Source organism: Marmota monax, unplaced genomic scaffold (genome assembly GCF_021218885.2).
Source record: "Marmota monax isolate L192 unplaced genomic scaffold, Marmota_monax_Labrador192_F-V1.1 WCK01_AAM20220418_F8-fsc00024, whole genome shotgun sequence".
NCBI lineage: Eukaryota > Metazoa > Chordata > Mammalia > Rodentia > Sciuridae > Marmota > Marmota monax.
In genome coordinates this window covers 7,288,273-7,305,586 of record NW_026695224.1, presented here as the reverse complement: position 1 = coordinate 7,305,586, position 17,314 = coordinate 7,288,273, and the positions used below count along the sequence as shown (strand labels likewise).

Sequence of the window (17,314 nt, the reverse complement as noted above, 5' to 3'; positions counted from 1 at the left end):
TCAGAAAAAGAACAGGTGTTCCAAGGAGTTGAAGAAATGTGAATGTGATATAAGTGCAAAAAAAGAGAGGTGGGGGGAATGACACAATGTATGGATAGAGGTGAAGTCAGAGGCCTGGTGAAGATGTTGGAGTTGGTTCTAAAGGTGGTCAGAAGCCACTTATGGTTTTAAGTTAAGGACGCTAGTCACATTCCTCGCTCCCCAGCACTGAGAACAGTGTGTGGCACTGTTAGGTGTTTGGCAGACCAAAACCTAGTCTCTCTTCTGGGCCATGGCTGAATGCTGTGAGACCCAGTGCTCCTGAGGCAAAATCTACCATGCCAGTACGACTGGTTTCCTCAACCTTTTTTCTGTCCAGGTTACCTCAGCCAGAATGAAGTCTCTTTTCCTCACTGTTACCCATCCTTTCACCATTCCCTTGGGGACACCCAGCTCATTTCCCCATATACAACAGGTTTCAAGTATAACTGTTATACTTTCTTGATAGATTGAAATTTTTATCATAAAACATTTATTTCTAGTAACTTTTTGGCTTAATGTATATTTATCTGATATTAGAATAGCCACTCCAGTTTTTAAACATGGTTTGTATGATATACAAAACAGAATAAAAAAAACATTCAGCAAATTTTGTTGCCAAGCTCTCACCTCTACTTGTTCCTCCTTATCAGGAAATGGTGGCATTTTTCTTCCAGTTTAAGACCCCAAATTTGAGTCATCTTTGATTCCTTTCTTTTATATCCTACATTCATTCCAACTGTAATTTGTCATCTTAGTCTTCAAACTATTCAAAATATGGCCAGCTTTCACCTTCCTTTCTTATCAATTATCCAATTCCCACCCATCTGGTCTCCCTGCATCTAGTTTCTTGTCATCATACAAGTTGTGGTTAATTTTATGTGTCAACTTGGCTGAGCCATAGATACCAGATATTTAATCAAACATTAATGTTTCTGTGAGAGTGTTTTAGATTAGGTTTACAAAACCAGAGGAATCTGAGTGAAGAAGATTGCTCTCTAAAATGTGAGTAGGCTTATCCAATCATCTTAAGGCCTGAGTAGAACAAAAGGCTGAGCTGGAGAGGATGTGACAAGATCTTGATTTTTGTTTGGTTGTTTGCACTAGCTATTGTATTAACACAGGAGGAATAACTGTTATGTTCAGTGCTGATGGAAATGTCTCAGAAAAGCCAGGTACAGTGGCACATGCCTATAATTCCAGTGACTCAGGAGGCTGAGGCAGGAGGATCTCACCTTTTGGTATGTTTTCATTCATCTCATTTTCTAATTTCTCTTGAGATTCTTCTTTGAACCATTATTTAGGAGTATGTTTTTAAATTTCCACATATTCATGAATTTCAAAGCTTAGAACAGGAAGCAGGAATACTTGGAAAACTTGTCCAAATCTGATGCTTGCTTTATAGCCTACCATAATGGCCTATCCTAGAGAATGTGCAATGTGTGCTTTATAAGAATCTTATTCCGCAGTGTTGTGTTCAATAGATAGATCATATAGGTGTAAGTGATTTATAGTGTTGTTCAAATATTGTTTTCTTTGCCTTGTTGCTCTATGCTTTGTGGAAAGTAGGATACTAAAGCCTGCAACTCTTCCTGTTTCATTGTAGATTTCTTTCAATTGAGTTGATTTTTGCTTCAGGTATTTTGCATTTCTGTTGTTAGGTGTCTACATGCTTATAGTTGTTATATGTTCCTTCATGATAGATTGACACTTTTATTATAAAATGTTTATTTTAGTAACTTTTTTTTTTTGTACCAGGTATTGAACCCAGTGGCACTTAACCACTGAGCAATATCCCCAGCCCTTTTTCATATTTTATTTAGAAACAAAGTCTCACTGAGTTGCTTAGTGCATCAATAAGTTGCTGTGACTGGCTTTGAACTCTCCAACTTCTTGCCTCAGTCTCCTGAACCACTGGGATTACCGTCGTGTGCCACCACCATGTGGCAACTATTTGATTTAAAGTACATTTGATATTTAGTATAGCCACTCCAGACTCCAGTATTTATTTATTTATATTTTTGGTACTGGGGACTGAACCCAGAGGTGCTCAACCAATGAGCTACATCCCCAGCCCTTTCTTTCTTTAGATTATGATAAATAGCAGCATGTAAATCAGTGGAGATATTGTATAGTAAATAATGGTAGGGCACTATTTGAAAAAATTTAAAATTATAATTTCTATTTTACAGTAGATGTTGCCAAAATAAATTTCAATCAACAAAGACATTAAATACTTTTAAAGAATAAAATATGTATATAACTTGAGGGTGAAAAGATTTTCCTATGGACAAAATATAAAGAATACAAACCAGGGCTGGGTGCTGTGGCACATGCCTGTAATCCCAGTGATTTAGCAGGCTGAGGCAGGAGGACTGAAAGTTTGAGGTCAGCCTCAGCAACTTTGTGAGATCCTGTCTCAAAATAAAAAATAGAAAGGGCTGGGGATATAGCTTAGTGGTAAAGTGCCCCTGGATTCAATCTCCAGTACCAAAAAACAATAAAACAAAACAAACCAGAAAAGATTGTAGATATATCCACATAAAAGATATCCACATAAAATTTAAAACTCACACACTAAAGCTGTGTGGTCAGGAGTACCTATTGTTTCAGCACTTAGGAGGCCAAGACAGAAAAACCAGTTGAGTCTAGGAGTTCCAGCCAGGACAACAAAGTGAGAATCTCCCTTTCTGCATCCCTGACAAAAGAAAAAACCAAACCAAACCAAAAACCTTGCACATTAAAAGACAGAGGTTGGGAGTATGTAGCTCAGTGGTATAGTGTATGCTTAGTATGTGCAAGGACCTGGGTTCAATCCCTAGCAACAAAATAACAACAAAAATAGGCAAACTGGGAAAAATATTTACCACATATAACAATGCATGGTAGAAGAAATCCATGACAGAAGAAATGCAACTGGCTTATGGAAAGATATGAAAAGTTACTTTAAAGTTACTAATAATTAAAGAAACAAACTTAAAATTTCTTTTTACCATTGATAAAGACTTTTTTTTAAAGAGAGAGAGAGAGAGAGAGAGAGAGAGAGAGAGAGAGAGAGAGAGAATTTTTTAATATTTATTTTTTAGTTTTTGGCGGACACAACATCTTTGTTTGTATGTGGTGCTGAGGATCCAACCCGGGCCGCAGTCGAGTGTGCTACTGCTTGAGCCACATCCCCAACCCTGATAAAGAATTTTAAAAAAATTATAATGTTTGCTGTTGGAGTAGAAAATGGTAAAATCTTACAATCTTAACTCAGTTGTACAGTTTTGAGATATGAACATATTTCATGCCTTGGTATCTAAATGAAGAGAGTAGGTTACGAAAATGGTATGCATATAGCTTCTTTTTTTTTTTTTTTCCTTTGTGGTACTGGGGATTGAACTCAGGGGTACTCAACCACTGAGCCACATCCCCAGCCCTATTGTATTTTATTTAGAGAAAGGTCTCACTGAGTTGCCTAGCACCTTGCTTTTTGCTGAGTCTGGCTTTGAATTTGCGATTTTCTTGTCTTAGCCTTCCAAGCCACTGGGATTACAGGTGTGTGCCACCTCGCCCAGCAACTTCATTCTTATTAAAATAATAGCTAATATATAAACAAAAAAAATTATCTATTTATATCATTTTAACTAAGAAAAAGAATACTATTTTAAAAATTAAAATTATTTATGCCTATTGTTTGGCAAAGAATATTAAAAAAAATTCACAGTATTAGTAAGGGCAAAATGTATGCTGCTAATGATAGTAAAAATTACTACTAATACCTTTACCATAAACTTGGCAGCATAGCAAAATCCATGAAAATAGAGGAAGTAGTGGTGCGTGCCTATAATCCCAGAGGCTCAGGAGGCTGAGGCAGGAGGATTGCAAGTTCAAAGTCAACCTTAGCAATTTAGCACGACCCTGTCTCAAAATTTAAAAAAATATAAAGGGTTGGGGTTGTGGCTCCGTGGTTAAGCGGCCCTAGGTTCAATCCCTGGAATTAAGAAAAAAATAAAGAGGAAGTATTTTCAGTTCAAGGAATTAACCTAATAGGGATGAATATTAAAAAAAAAAAAAGCACATTTAAATCCAGTGTTCATTTTTGAGTACATAAATAAATGTTATCTGTAGGAACCAATAGCATGTATTAAAACTCACATTGCAGCTGGGTGAGGTAGTGCACTAATCCTAGCTACTTGAGAGTTCTGTGCTTTTCTGAATTTTTGTGCTTTTTCTGAGGCAGGAGGATCACAAGTTCAAGGCTGGCCTCAGCAACTTAGTGAGACACTGTCTCAAAATAAAAAATAAGAAATAATAATACTAGTAAAAAAATTAAAAGTTTCTCTTGGAGTCTTTCTGGAATTTCTAAAGATCCAAGGGTAGAAAACTTAAGTTCTAAAAAAGAAGGTTTCACTTTTTCTTGCAAACATCAGTATCACTGGGCCAACAATTAAATCAAAATGAAAAACTGGAAACATTTATGATGCTGTCGGGGATATAGTTATAGCAAATTTCTGTCTCTTAAAAATTGCTCTAAAGTATAACTTCTTTTCATAATATGATTTCTTTCATAACTGGAATAAGATAAATCATATCAAACTCAGTTTAAAAAGTACTGTCATGTACAGAGACTGACATCATGGGTAGTCAAAGAATATGTTTAATAAAAAATAATTAAACTTCCATTTGCTCTATAGAACATCATAGAAAGTAATTTAATAAATTACAAATGACTTTTTAAGACGTTTGCTCAACTACAGAAAGCAAATTCAGACTACACAAAACACAACTGGTAAATATTGCAAATGTCCAAAAGAAAACTTGGACTAAGACTTGAATCATGAAACCTGAAACAAGGGCTATAAATACAAGGCAATACCAGCTATACTTCTTTAGTAACTACCAACACATACTTGGATATCCTTTCAACTGCAACTTTAGTATTATGTAATTCTACTGATTTTTTCCTTATAACCCTTAACTTAACACAATCATATTTGCATGTGTTTTTTTTTTCCTTAGCTGATAGCTGGACAACTCCCCCCCCCCCAATCAATATTACATAGAAATGTCCTGAAACCCAAGAGAATGTTAAAGTTAACATTAGCTTTAATGCTGTGAAAACTGTAATTGCCTTATTACATACAAAGAGAATCACTAAGATGTTAATCAAATTCATTTGACCATAATTAGGAAAATACTTTATCTCATAGATTTGATATAAATTAGGTTTTAGTTGACAAGATCTAGGGATTTGTTCCTTTTTTTAATCTGGGGAAAGAAAGGAATAAAGATCATGTGGGTAGAACTAGAGGAGGGAAGGGAAATATGGATGGTGTTGAAATACTCCACTGGCAAACTAAGTTAATTGTGTTTGAAAAACTTTGGCTATCTCAAAGGTGTATTCTAGTTAAACAAAAGTGCAATACTGCAAAGGGAAGATACTAAATATGTAATATAGCATTTCCATGATGAAGAGTTACTACCCACTTCTCCTGGATGGGCATAAGAGTGACTATTGCTAAGACATTGCATAAAGGACTATCAATTCAAAGAACTATTTTGGGAAAATACAAAAATCAATATAATCCCAATGGAACTTATATAATTTTGTAAATACATATAACACTGTCTCTCTAATAAGGGGTTAGTTATTTTACATACAGAAACATAATTTACTGGTAAAGGTCTTGGAAAACCTAATACAACTGCTTACTTCATGACAAAACAACAGTTCTATCAAAATAGTAAGTTTTTTTTTTTTTCTGTAGGAGAGAACTGGGGTACTCCCCTTCCCTTTATTTATACCCTTACAAACTTTATTACTGACTTATTTGGGTACCAGAAAAATGCAAACATTTCTCTCTCCTTAGGATGTAAATATTTTTATGTTCAATTCAGTTCTAATTGTTTTCAATGTATATGAAGGTGAACCTGGACCTCTACCTTGTCAGAATAATAGCAGCTTTAGTAGGAGAAATTGAATCACAAATTAAATATCAAACAAATTTTACATGGTAAAGGATTCTAAGAAATTGAACAAAAGCCTTGGGCTTCATTTTTGTGGTTCATAGGTATAACTTGTACATCTTTTTGAGATTATTAAAAGTGCGCTTGCAAAATGGGCAACTCAGTATATTTAATATAAACTGATAACCCAACACTGATTCTGGGCAATATTTAGTCTGCTTACACCTACAAACTCAAAATGAACTTAGGCTATCTGCATTATTACTTTACCACTATTATCTGCTATTTTGGAATATTTCCATGACATAAAACACAAAAAGAAATCTACACAAATAAAGCAAACAAACATTTTCTTTTACATGAAGTATGCTGTGTTGAAAGTTCTTTTCAGTGGCATTTCATGAGTCTGCTTTTTCTGAACCCTGGAAACAGACATTACTCATCTGAGACATAATTATTTCTAATAGGAGGCCAAACTTTGAAAAGTTAAATCTATATCTATAGGGTGCCAAAATCACATGACACAGGATTATTTTATGACTTATTTTACTGATTTCCAAGTTAAGCTCAGCAAAAAGCAAGTCATATTCCTTGTCAGATTAACATGATATATAGGATGTGTTTAAAAAACCCCTGAAAACAAGTACAGAATTAGAAACGAATGTAAACTTCCTAAACTAACTCAGCTGAGGTAACAGGTAGCCAGTTAAATTGGCTGATTGGGAAACTTATTTCTTCTTTAAACATACTTGTACCTGAATTGGAAACATCAGCAGTGCATCACAACACTAGAGCATTTTCATGTAATTAAAGCAATGGATGGTGATGTAGATTCTACAGCTTTCATGACATTCATTAGCTGCCCAAATTATTGCTGAGTTTTGATCTGTAAATTATAGGTGTCAAGGAGGCTGTAAAACTATATTCAAATTAAATCAGTAATATGCATAAAGTATTCTGTGTTCACTGCAAATATATTAAATATACAACTCTTATTGAGCATAATTTTCATAAAATTAACCCCCAACAAAATTATAATGCCTTTTGTTGTAATTTTATACGTTTATGTATTTGATAGTACATACGAGTTCAGAAACTTATGAATCTTAAGAAATATTACATGCAAAACGTCTCTGAAAGCAGTTTGCACTTCTAAACAAATAACTGAAATGTTCGGTCAGTAAGTTATTGATGCACTCAACACTGGGATATTTACAATTAAAATTAAAGAAAAAACTCAAAATTAGTTCATAATTTAAGTGCAGAGTCTGGGAATCAGTCTTCATTACTAGAATCTGAATCCTCGGATGATGATGATGTACTATCAGATCCAGATGAAGCATCAGCTTTCTCTGAACCATCATCTGTGCTGTTTTCATTGAGAGGACTTGGTTCAGTTCCCCGTTTGTCTTCCTGATCTTTAACTCTGGAATCTTCTTCCTTTACTTCTACAGACTTAGATGAGCCTAAGTCACTGTTTTTGCTTTTCTGTACATTAAAAGTATTGGACTGGGACAAAGTTGGAATATGAAGATTAAGGCCTGGAGTGAGAAGCATCCCTGGATAAAGTATATTAGATAGTAATAGTGGGTTAAGAGCTAACGGGTTGGCAGCTGCAGCTGTATTTAATGCAGCAGTTGAGGAAGTTGAAGGAGAACTTGACACAGAGTTTTCTCCACCATTGTCTGAACTTTGGCTCTCTGTCCTTTCTTTTTTTCCTTCTTGCTCCTTAGAGTCATTTCCCTTTTTCTCTTCTGCCCCAGAATCTGCAGGCTTTGTAAGGAGTCCTCCCATGCCCAACAGATTTGGTAATCCCGCCATTCCTGATAGCAGCATGGGGAACATAGCAGCCATGTTTTTAGCTTCTCCTCCAGAAGAAAGGCCAGCAGGCATTCCCATTAGCCCTGCAGTTACTTGCAGTGATTGCAAGTTCTGTAGATTTTGTTGTAAGGCCTGAAGAGTTGTGAGATCCACACCTGGAAGTAATCCATTCGTTAACAAAGGATTGCCTGAAACATTGGTGGCATTTGCAGCTGTTGCTGCTGTGGCCTTTGCAATTCCACTTTTAGGGCGTCTCCCTCGCCTGCTTACTTCCTCTCTCACCACTGGACCAGTGAGAATACGTTCATACATACTTTCTGGAAGAAACCCCTGGAGGAAATATGTATTCATTAATAATTCAATAACAATTTGTTAATAATAGCTATATGAAAATAAAATCAATAGCAATTAGCCTCTATAAGTAGCCTATTAAAATAATGATTTATACTTATTCTGTATTGACATGAAAAAATCAATTATAGAAGAGATAATCTATTTTTTTTCTATTATAAATTATGGATTGAAACAGCTCTTTCACTTCTGAGTTTATCATAGAAAAAGAGAACAGAAAGATGCCTTTAGTTTCTTCCCTACTGTAAGGCATGAAGTTTGTAGAACAGAAAACAATTTGATCCAAAGAAACTTTTTTACAGATACTTTCATAACCCTTACATATTTCCCATTACCACTTGTTTTAGAAGACCAAAGGAGTGGCCCCCTTGTAATCTAAAAGAACAATAAGGATAAGGGAAGTAAGTTAAAGTGAGATGTATCATATAAATTTCATTGACAGTTACTTTGTAATAAGGAAGATAAGAATAAGCTGAAAAAGGTAGTCAAAAGGAGGAAAGATCACTTGGACCAAGACAGCAGTAGAACCTGTACATTGGGAATCATCAAATGCAGAACAATGGAGAATCTATGTTGCTTTCACATAAATTCTTCCGTGATTTTCTGGGACACACAAGTCTTAGAAGTTTTAGTTTAGAACTACTGTACCAGCACTGTCTAACAGAAATATAATGCAAGCCATATATGTAATTTAAAATTTTCTAGTTGACACACTACTAATGGCAAAATTGAAATTTGTGATATTAACTTTAAGATAGTCTATTTAAAACATAACCAAAATATTATCACTTCCATATGTAATCTGTAAAACTTAAGGTATTTTACATTCTTTTTTTCTGAATGAAGTTTTCAAAACCAAAACCAGCAGGCGTGGTGGTGCCTGAGGCAGGAGGCTAGCAAGTTCAAAGCCAGCCCCAGCAACTAAGATATTTAGCAAGACCCTGTTTCATAATAAAAAATAAAAAGGGCTGGGAGTAGCTCAGAGGTTAGGTACCCTTCGGTTCAATTCCTGGTACCAAACAGAACAAAACAAAACAAAACACCAGCCAAATTTCAAGTGCTCAACAATAGCCACATAAGCATAGTGGATACCATCTGCAACAGTGTAGCTCTAAATAGTAGGGTTTAAGGAAAAACTAATGGGACTAATTTTTTTTTTCCTTTTGTGATAATGGGGATTAACGTAGGGGTGGTTTACCAATTAGCCTTTTTTATTTTTATTTTTTATGTGAGACAGGGTCTCGCTAAGATTTCGAGACTAGCCTTGACCTTGCCATCCTCCATCTTATCCCAAGTAGCTGGAATCACAGGTATACACCACTGTGTAAGACAGGAATATTCATTAATTTTGTTTTGAATTGATAAACTTATTCATTCATTTGGTCCTGGGTACTGAACGCAGGACCTTGAACATACCAGGCAAACATTCTATTTCTGGAGTTATATCCATAGCTAGACCAATTTATTGTTTTCTTTTTACATTAGGATTCACTACAGAATCATGACAATAAATACAAAGAAAAAATATCATTAATAACATCACATTCAGAGATAACTACTGCTAACATTTCAGGATGCATTTCTCATTACCTTCTGCACTTAACGACACATTCTACAATTCTCCCCAGCTCCCCTTCTAAGATAAAAAATAAAAATCTAATTGTACTTAGATTTATAGGCTTCCCTTTTCAATTGGACACCTATAGACCTGTAGAAATAATAACTATTATTTCATTGCCATTTACTAAATGGTTCGGAAGCTTTACTACTCCAAGATGTTAACTATTATCACATTTAATATACTGTGAATGATTTCTCTCGTCATCAGATGTTCTTCTAAGATACAATTTTTAAATAAGTTACATAGTTTTCCAATATTTGGATGGACCACAAGTTTATTCCCAATTCTTTAAAAACTATTATACCATGATGAATATTTTATTTGTGTATTTGTGTGTGTGTGTATATGTGTAATGTGGATTGAACCCAAGGGCACTCTACCGCTGAGCTACATCCGCATCCCTTTTTATTTTTAGGCTCTCAATAAGTTGCCTCAAACATGCAATACTCCTGTCTCAGACTACTGAGTCCCTGGGATTATGGGTTTGTACTACTCTATCTGGCAAGTATCATTATATATATTTCTTTGCCCATGTATCCGACTATTATTTTAATAAAATTGTTCAAACAGTGCTTAAAATAAAAACAAACCATTATATATTGGTTCTGGATTCTTTTCTTTTAAAAAATAATTTTGTAATAGTGGGGACTAAACCCAGGACTTCACACCTGCTAGGTAAGCACTCTATACCACTGAGCCTTTTTATAGTTTTAAAATTTTGAGAGAGGGTCTTGTTAAGCTGCACAGGCTGGCTGAAAACTTGTGATTCTTCTGCCTCTACTTCCCCATTAGCTGGAATTAAAGATATGTATCATTGTACCCAGCTTGGTTCTGCATTCTAACAGTAAATATCTGGGAAATTTGCAACATGTTGTGAAAAATAACAAATATGAACTAATATTAGGAGGCTGAGGCAGAAAGATCACAACTTTAAGGTGACACTGGGCAACTTGGCAACACTGGCTCAAAATAAAAAATAAAAAGGGCTGGGGGGCTGGGGTTGTAGCTCAGTGGTAAGAGCGCTTGGCTAATACACGTGAGTCACTGGGTTCGATCCTCAGAACCATATAAAAATAAATAAAATAAAGGTATTGTGCTCATTTACAACTAAAATATTAAAAAGAAAAGGACTAGGGATGTAGTTCAGTGGTATGACACCCCTGCATTTAATCCCCAGTACTCAAAAAAAAAAATTATCATCACATGTTTTTTGATTTTTTAAATATATATATATTTTTTAAGATGTTGATGGATCTTTATTTATTTATTCATATTGGTGGTGAGAATTGAACCCAGTGCCTCGCATATGCTAGGCAAGTGCTCTACCACTGAGCCATAGCCCCAACCCCTCATTACATGTTTACAGAATATTTTATTAATTCTTAATTGAAAGTCTAAGATATCATTAAATGGCTGGGTGTAGTGGTGCATGCATGTAAACCCAGCGACTTAAAAGGCCGAGACAGGAGGCTTGCAAGTTCAAGGCCAGTCTCTCAGCAACTTAGTGAGACTTGGGATGTGGCTCAGTGGCACAGAGCTCCTGGGTTCAAGCCCCATTACCTAAACAAACAAACACTGTGTGTGTACACTTTTAATTATATAATTAAATATATTATATGACTATATAATTAACATAATAACAATTAAATGGCATCTAACTCATTAGAGGAGTTAGCATTTGTGAAATACTCACAGATTGCTTAACAACATCTCCCCATTCAGGAGCTACTCCATATTCTGAATTTTCTTTCAGGAATCTACATAAGTCTTTCAAAGGAGGAGCAAATGCACCTCCAACCTGTAAATGAAAAACAGATTATTAGATACTTAGCACATTATTGAATATAAAACTATTTCTTTTATATTATTTTCATTTGGTACTGTACAGAGTTTATTTCTTTGAAATATATATATATTTTTAGCCATCTTCAACAATCTTTATATTTAAAAGGACTACAACAAACCATATGGATTATTGATATACTATATAAATGTGTGATCATGTAAATTTTAAATGTTTTAAGTGGAATAACTAGAATAGGAAAATGAAGAACTATCATTTACTGTGCTGGTTGGGTAGTACCACCTGGATAAGATTATAGCCGCTAGTCAGACTTCACAGTTATAGGAACTTGAACAAATCAGTAAATCTCTTGAGCCTCAGTTTCCTCATTTGAGAAATGAGGATAACAATAAGACTTCCCTTATGGCTCTCCTCTGACCCCAGTACTGAGGAGTTAACCAAGAGGAATTCAATCACTGAGCTACATCTCTAGCCTTTTTTATTTTCAGTTTTGAAGCAGAGTTTTGCCAAGTTGCTGAGGGCCTCACTAAGTCTCTGAGGCTGGCATTGAACTTTAATCCTCCTGCCTCAGCCTCCTGAGTCACTGGGATTATAGGCATGCACCACCACACCTGGACTTCATTCAAGTGTATTAGAATACTATCCAGCATATAATAAAAATTATTATTATATGACAATATTATGCTAAGGACTTTATATATATTTTAGTTCTTACAACTTCCTTTTGGCAAAGTATTATTTATATTTTCCTAATGAAGGAAAAGTTATATAATTTGTCTAAAGCCAGGTAGTAATGTTAATGATAGAATTCAAACTGAGATCTCAAAAACCTATACTCTTATTTACTTATGATATAAATTAACACTAAGAGCATGAAATGATATATATCTTTTGTGAAAAGTCATAAGTAAATTTGAAAAGATAAAAAACAATACATATAATAATTAGCCTAACATTGAGACCAAGTATTTTTTTAAATATTTATTTTTTAGTTTTAGGTGGACACAATATCTTTATTTTATTTTTATGTGTTTTTGAGAATCGAATCCAGGTGAGTACGCTACCACTTGAGCCATATCCCCAGCCCTGAGACCAAGTATTTTGAGACTTAAATTAATATTATATTTGGGGGCTTGAGATGTGGCTCAGTGGTATAGCATTTGTCTGGCATGCATGAAGCCCTAAGTTTGATCCCTAGCACTAAAAAAAAAAAAAATACATAAAAATTACATTTGGATAAATGATTTGAACCTACCAAATTAATGTCCCTTTGTATTCTACAGATACTTCTTAATTCCTTTTCCATACCCTTTTCAGTTAATATATACTATATCTCTTTTTCTTTTCTCTTTTTTTGTGGTTCTGGGGATGAAACTCGGGGCCTTGTGCATGATAGGCAAGTGCTTTTCCACTGAGTAACATCCCTAACACATGTGTACATACTATGCCTTGATAGGATATAGACAGGATTTAATGTAGTCAGCTATATTACCTATAAGTGTCCTTATCTAGCATCCTTATATTCTTAGTCTGTGCAATTTATTTTGCATTTTTTTTTCATTAATGTTCATTAAGCCTCAATTTAAATTGGAAGTCCTCTTGGGGATTTAGTAAAAAGATTCTTTTCCTCAGTAATTTATCAAGCAAAGCCTATACCTCACAGGCTCAAGACAATAAAGAACTTTACAAATTAAGGAAAATGAACAGGAGCCACATGAAGCTACAACAATTAAAAATAAAATTTAAATGTTTATTACTAAACCTACAAGTAACACTTGTTTCATCTTAAAATTGGCTAAGACACAAGAAGAAAAAAAAGTTAAGACAAATTCAATTATAGCAAAGATTTGTCACAAATATATGCAAGTGCACGATTAAATGCTACTAAATATTCACCTTATTCTTTCTCTAACACATCTATGTTATTACTGTAAAATACTAACAAAAGCTGAATGAACTCCAAAACTGGAGAAAAACTGGCATTAATTTTAAAGAGTTGGTGTATAGAACAATACTAGAAAGTTGGTGTTCTTACTCTTAGACCATGTTTTCTTTCTTAGTTTATCACTTACTTATCAGAATAAAAAGTATGTCAAAGCTACATTTATAAAAGGGTGTCAGAAATCTTGTATCATTTACTTTATAAAGTAAAGACACATCTGTCCATGTGTCTCTTCCTTAGATCAGATTTTTTCAACCTTTGCACTATAGACATTTTGGATTGGTATTGTGGGGTTGTCCTAAGTCCCACAGAAAGATTAGCAGCATCTGGGTTAACTGACTTCTACTCAACTAGACTCAAGTAGCACCCTCTCTCCTGCTCACCACTCTGCTCATTCATGGTTATAAAAAAATGTCTGCAGCTGGATGAAGTGGTATACACCTATAATCCCAGTGGCTCAGGAGGCTGAAGCAGGAGGATTGCAAAGCCAGACTCAGCAACTTAGCGAGGCCCTATGCAACTCAGAAACACCCGGTCTGTAAATAAAATATAAAAAAGGGTTGGAGATCTGGGGATCTGGGAATGTGGCTCAGTGGTTAAGAGCCTCTGGGTTCAATCCCTAGTAAAGCCTCCAGATTCTGCCAAATGTGCCATGAAGGAGCAAAATTGCCTCGTGAGGTGAACCAATGCCTTAGGTGTAGTGTCCTTGTGTAGGGAACAGCCACATGCAACGGCACTGCTTAGATACAGATATGTTGAGCAGCTTGCTTATTTAATTTAATAGCTCAGTCATTGATATAGAACTTAAATTTAAGTTATATAAAATTATTATCCCCCACAAATCTGCTAAATTAAATCCATTTCCAGGTTTTGTTACAAAATAATGCATAATGAATTGGTGTTCTAAGAGAAGTCCTACATATTTAAATCAATGTTAAAGATTAACCACAAATACATAAATACCTTTCTGGCATTTCTTCTGTTAATCAGCTGAACGCGTTCTTCTCCAGTCAGAGTATTAACATCAAGTTTATTGGGGTTTCTGCAACGATGCCTTTTTTGTTTGGGTCTTCCCTCATGAAGCTGCACTCTCTAAAACAGACAAAGAAACATCTTTAAAATGTGTACTTCTGCAAAACTATTCAAAATATTGCAATTGAACTGATTCAAATTTAATCCTATGATGTGGAAGCATCTATCTTTTAGTTATTCACACTTTAAAGCAGGGGCCTTCTATTGGCTCTTGAAATGAGCAGGATTTTGTTAGTTTTTTCCTTAAATGCCCTCAAAAACTACAGAACACCTGGACAGTGATACATGAAGGGGTTACCAATGATGCTGGAGTGGTTTCCTCTAAATTGTAGTTATTTACTTTTTCATCTGTTAAATTTTCTCCTTCCTGACATGTTCTGGGAGAAATGCTCCAGACTTTCGCAGTGCTCTGACAATTTATAATCTCTGCTAGTAACTTTCATTTTTCTTCATCTCACTAATTATTTTCCTCATGTCATGTAATTCTCACAATATTAAAAGGTATTCTTATCTTACAAAAGGGATAGTAAGGCTCAGAGAGGTTGTCTTCCTCAAGGGGATACAACTAGTAAGTGGAAGAGACAGATTATGAACGCATATTCACAGGCCTGGAAGTATAGCTCAGTGGTAGAACATGCCTACCATGGGAGTTTCGATCCTTAGCACTGCAAAACAAAACAAAGCAAAAAACCATATCCAATAATATTAAATCTCTTTTCATCAAATCATGCTACTTATCTCTACAACTGTTGACAAAAGCAGGCCTTGATGTTTGTAGTTATTTCTAACCAATCATAACATTCCAAGAAACAAATGATCAAATTCTTCAGTCCCACCACAGCCTAGATACTATTCAACTCACATTTTTTATTCATTTACTATCACTGCACTCACTCTTCCACATATGCTGAAATATCAGACTAGTCACTGATTTATGAGTATGTCTTACAGTCACATCCCCTTGTAACTCTCTTTATAACTTCTAAAATGCCTACACGTTCCTCTTGTGTTAACCTGGTCAATGCCTTCTTGTTCATTTTTTTATGTATCAGATAACAGTTTGATTTCTTATCTTTTGCCAGTCAGTACTGTACTCAATTGTTCCTGTATCTGTACCCATGGACAGAACCATAATCATTTAGTTATATCTTCTATTCTTCTATTTTTTTTTTTTTGTACTGGATGTTTAACCCAGGGGCAATTTACCTCTGAGCTACACACTCAGCCATTTTTGTTCTTTATTTTTTGACAAGGTCCCAACAATTGCTTAGGACCTTGCTAAATAGCTGAAGGTGGCCATGAATTTATGATCATCCTGTCTCAGTCTTCCAAGCTGCTGAGATTTCAGGCTTGTACTACCATGCTCGGCATATCTTCTATTCTTTAGTGGAACAAATGCTGCCTTTGTGTCTGGGGTGTATGTGTAGGGGGAGGAGTAACTGGAAATTGAATCCAGAGATGCTCTACCATGAAGCTGCATCCCTGACCTGTTTTAATTTTATTTTGAGACACGGTCATGCTAAGTTGCCAAGGCTGGGCTTGAACTTCCTGCCTCAGCCTCCTAAGCAGCTGAGATTATGGATGTATACCTCCATACCCTGATATAAATGCTACCTTTTAAAAACATGTTTTTAAATCTTAATTAAAAAGTTACATGAAACATTATGGTAAAAACTTTATTTGCAATGAAAATGATAAGTGGATACAAAATTGAGAATATTAACAAAAACTCTTACAGTGATTAAGATAAAGGTATGGAAATCCTTCATAGACTAGAGTATAAGTACCACAAGAACAAGAAAAACTTCATGTTGTTCACTCTTATATTTTCAATCACTAAAATTGTAATTGGCACATAATAATCACTCAATAAAAATTTGTTGGCTGAATACATTAATTTTTTTCTTTCTCTCCCTCTCACTCCTTCATCTCTTCTCTTCCTACTTCCACCTCTCTCTCTCTTCCTCTTCCTCTGTGCCTCTCTGACTATACTGGGTGAACCATTGAATCCAGAGCACTTTACCAGCCCTTTTTTTTATTTTGAGGCAGAGTCTTGCCAAAGTTGCTGACCCTGGCCTTGAGCTTGTGGTTTTCTTGCTTTAGTCTCTGAGGTGCTGGAATTGAGGTATACTCATAGTCTTGCAATGCTTTTTTTAACATGTTATTGCCGCAGTCTGGCTGGGCACAATCAGGAGCCACTTGTCAAAAGAAACTAACTTTATTTTTAGAACCACACACACCAAACAAAACAGCCTCTCAGGAAAAACCCTCAGAGCCTCAACTGCCACCACCGGCTTTCCACAAGCCTCTCTCTCCCCAACAAGCTTCTCTGCACCTCCCACAATCCTCCTGCTCTTGAGGCCGATTGGCTGGGTCATGTGGGCGGAGCCAAAAAAGTCCCCCAATGAGCAGCTCCGTGGTCTGAAAGGGCAGGGAAACAGCCCAATGAGCATCACCGCAGAGGAGCCAATCAGCTAGATGTTGCTGGGGCTGCTGTGAGCCAATCATCAGCCGGCAGCTGGAAGTTTGCTGGGGCCCCTTCGGCTGTGGCTCTCAACATGTTATGAAATTACAGCATTAAAATGATGATTCTCATTGTTTTCTGAATTACAATATCCACTTTGAAACTGCTCAATTTGCCAGGTGTGGTGGCATACGCCTGTAATCCCAGCAGCTTGGGAGGGCCTAAGCAACTTTGGCCAACAGGGTCTCACTGAGTTGCTTAGCACCTGGATAAATTGCCGAGTCTGGCTTTGAACTCAAGAACCTCCTA

General features: G+C 35.6%; 1 protein-coding gene across 15 annotated transcripts in view; it reads right to left on the bottom strand.

Annotated features, from left to right (window-relative positions):
* Positions 1-4,644: 4,644 nt before the first annotated feature.
* Chd9 (chromodomain helicase DNA binding protein 9) overlaps positions 4,645-17,314 on the bottom strand; it is a 248,012-nt gene continuing 235,342 nt past the window's right edge. For all 15 annotated transcript variants that reach the window (XM_046434314.2, XM_046434318.2, XM_058575842.1 and 12 more), the window contains 3 exons: positions 14,473-14,601; positions 11,457-11,561; positions 4,645-8,121 (listed from right to left, as the gene is read on the bottom strand). In XM_046434314.2, coding sequence (XP_046290270.1) covers positions 7,246-8,121; positions 11,457-11,561; positions 14,473-14,601 — 1,110 coding nt within the window. In that variant the 3' untranslated portion in view covers positions 4,645-7,245. The remainder of the gene's footprint in view (positions 8,122-11,456; positions 11,562-14,472; positions 14,602-17,314) is intronic.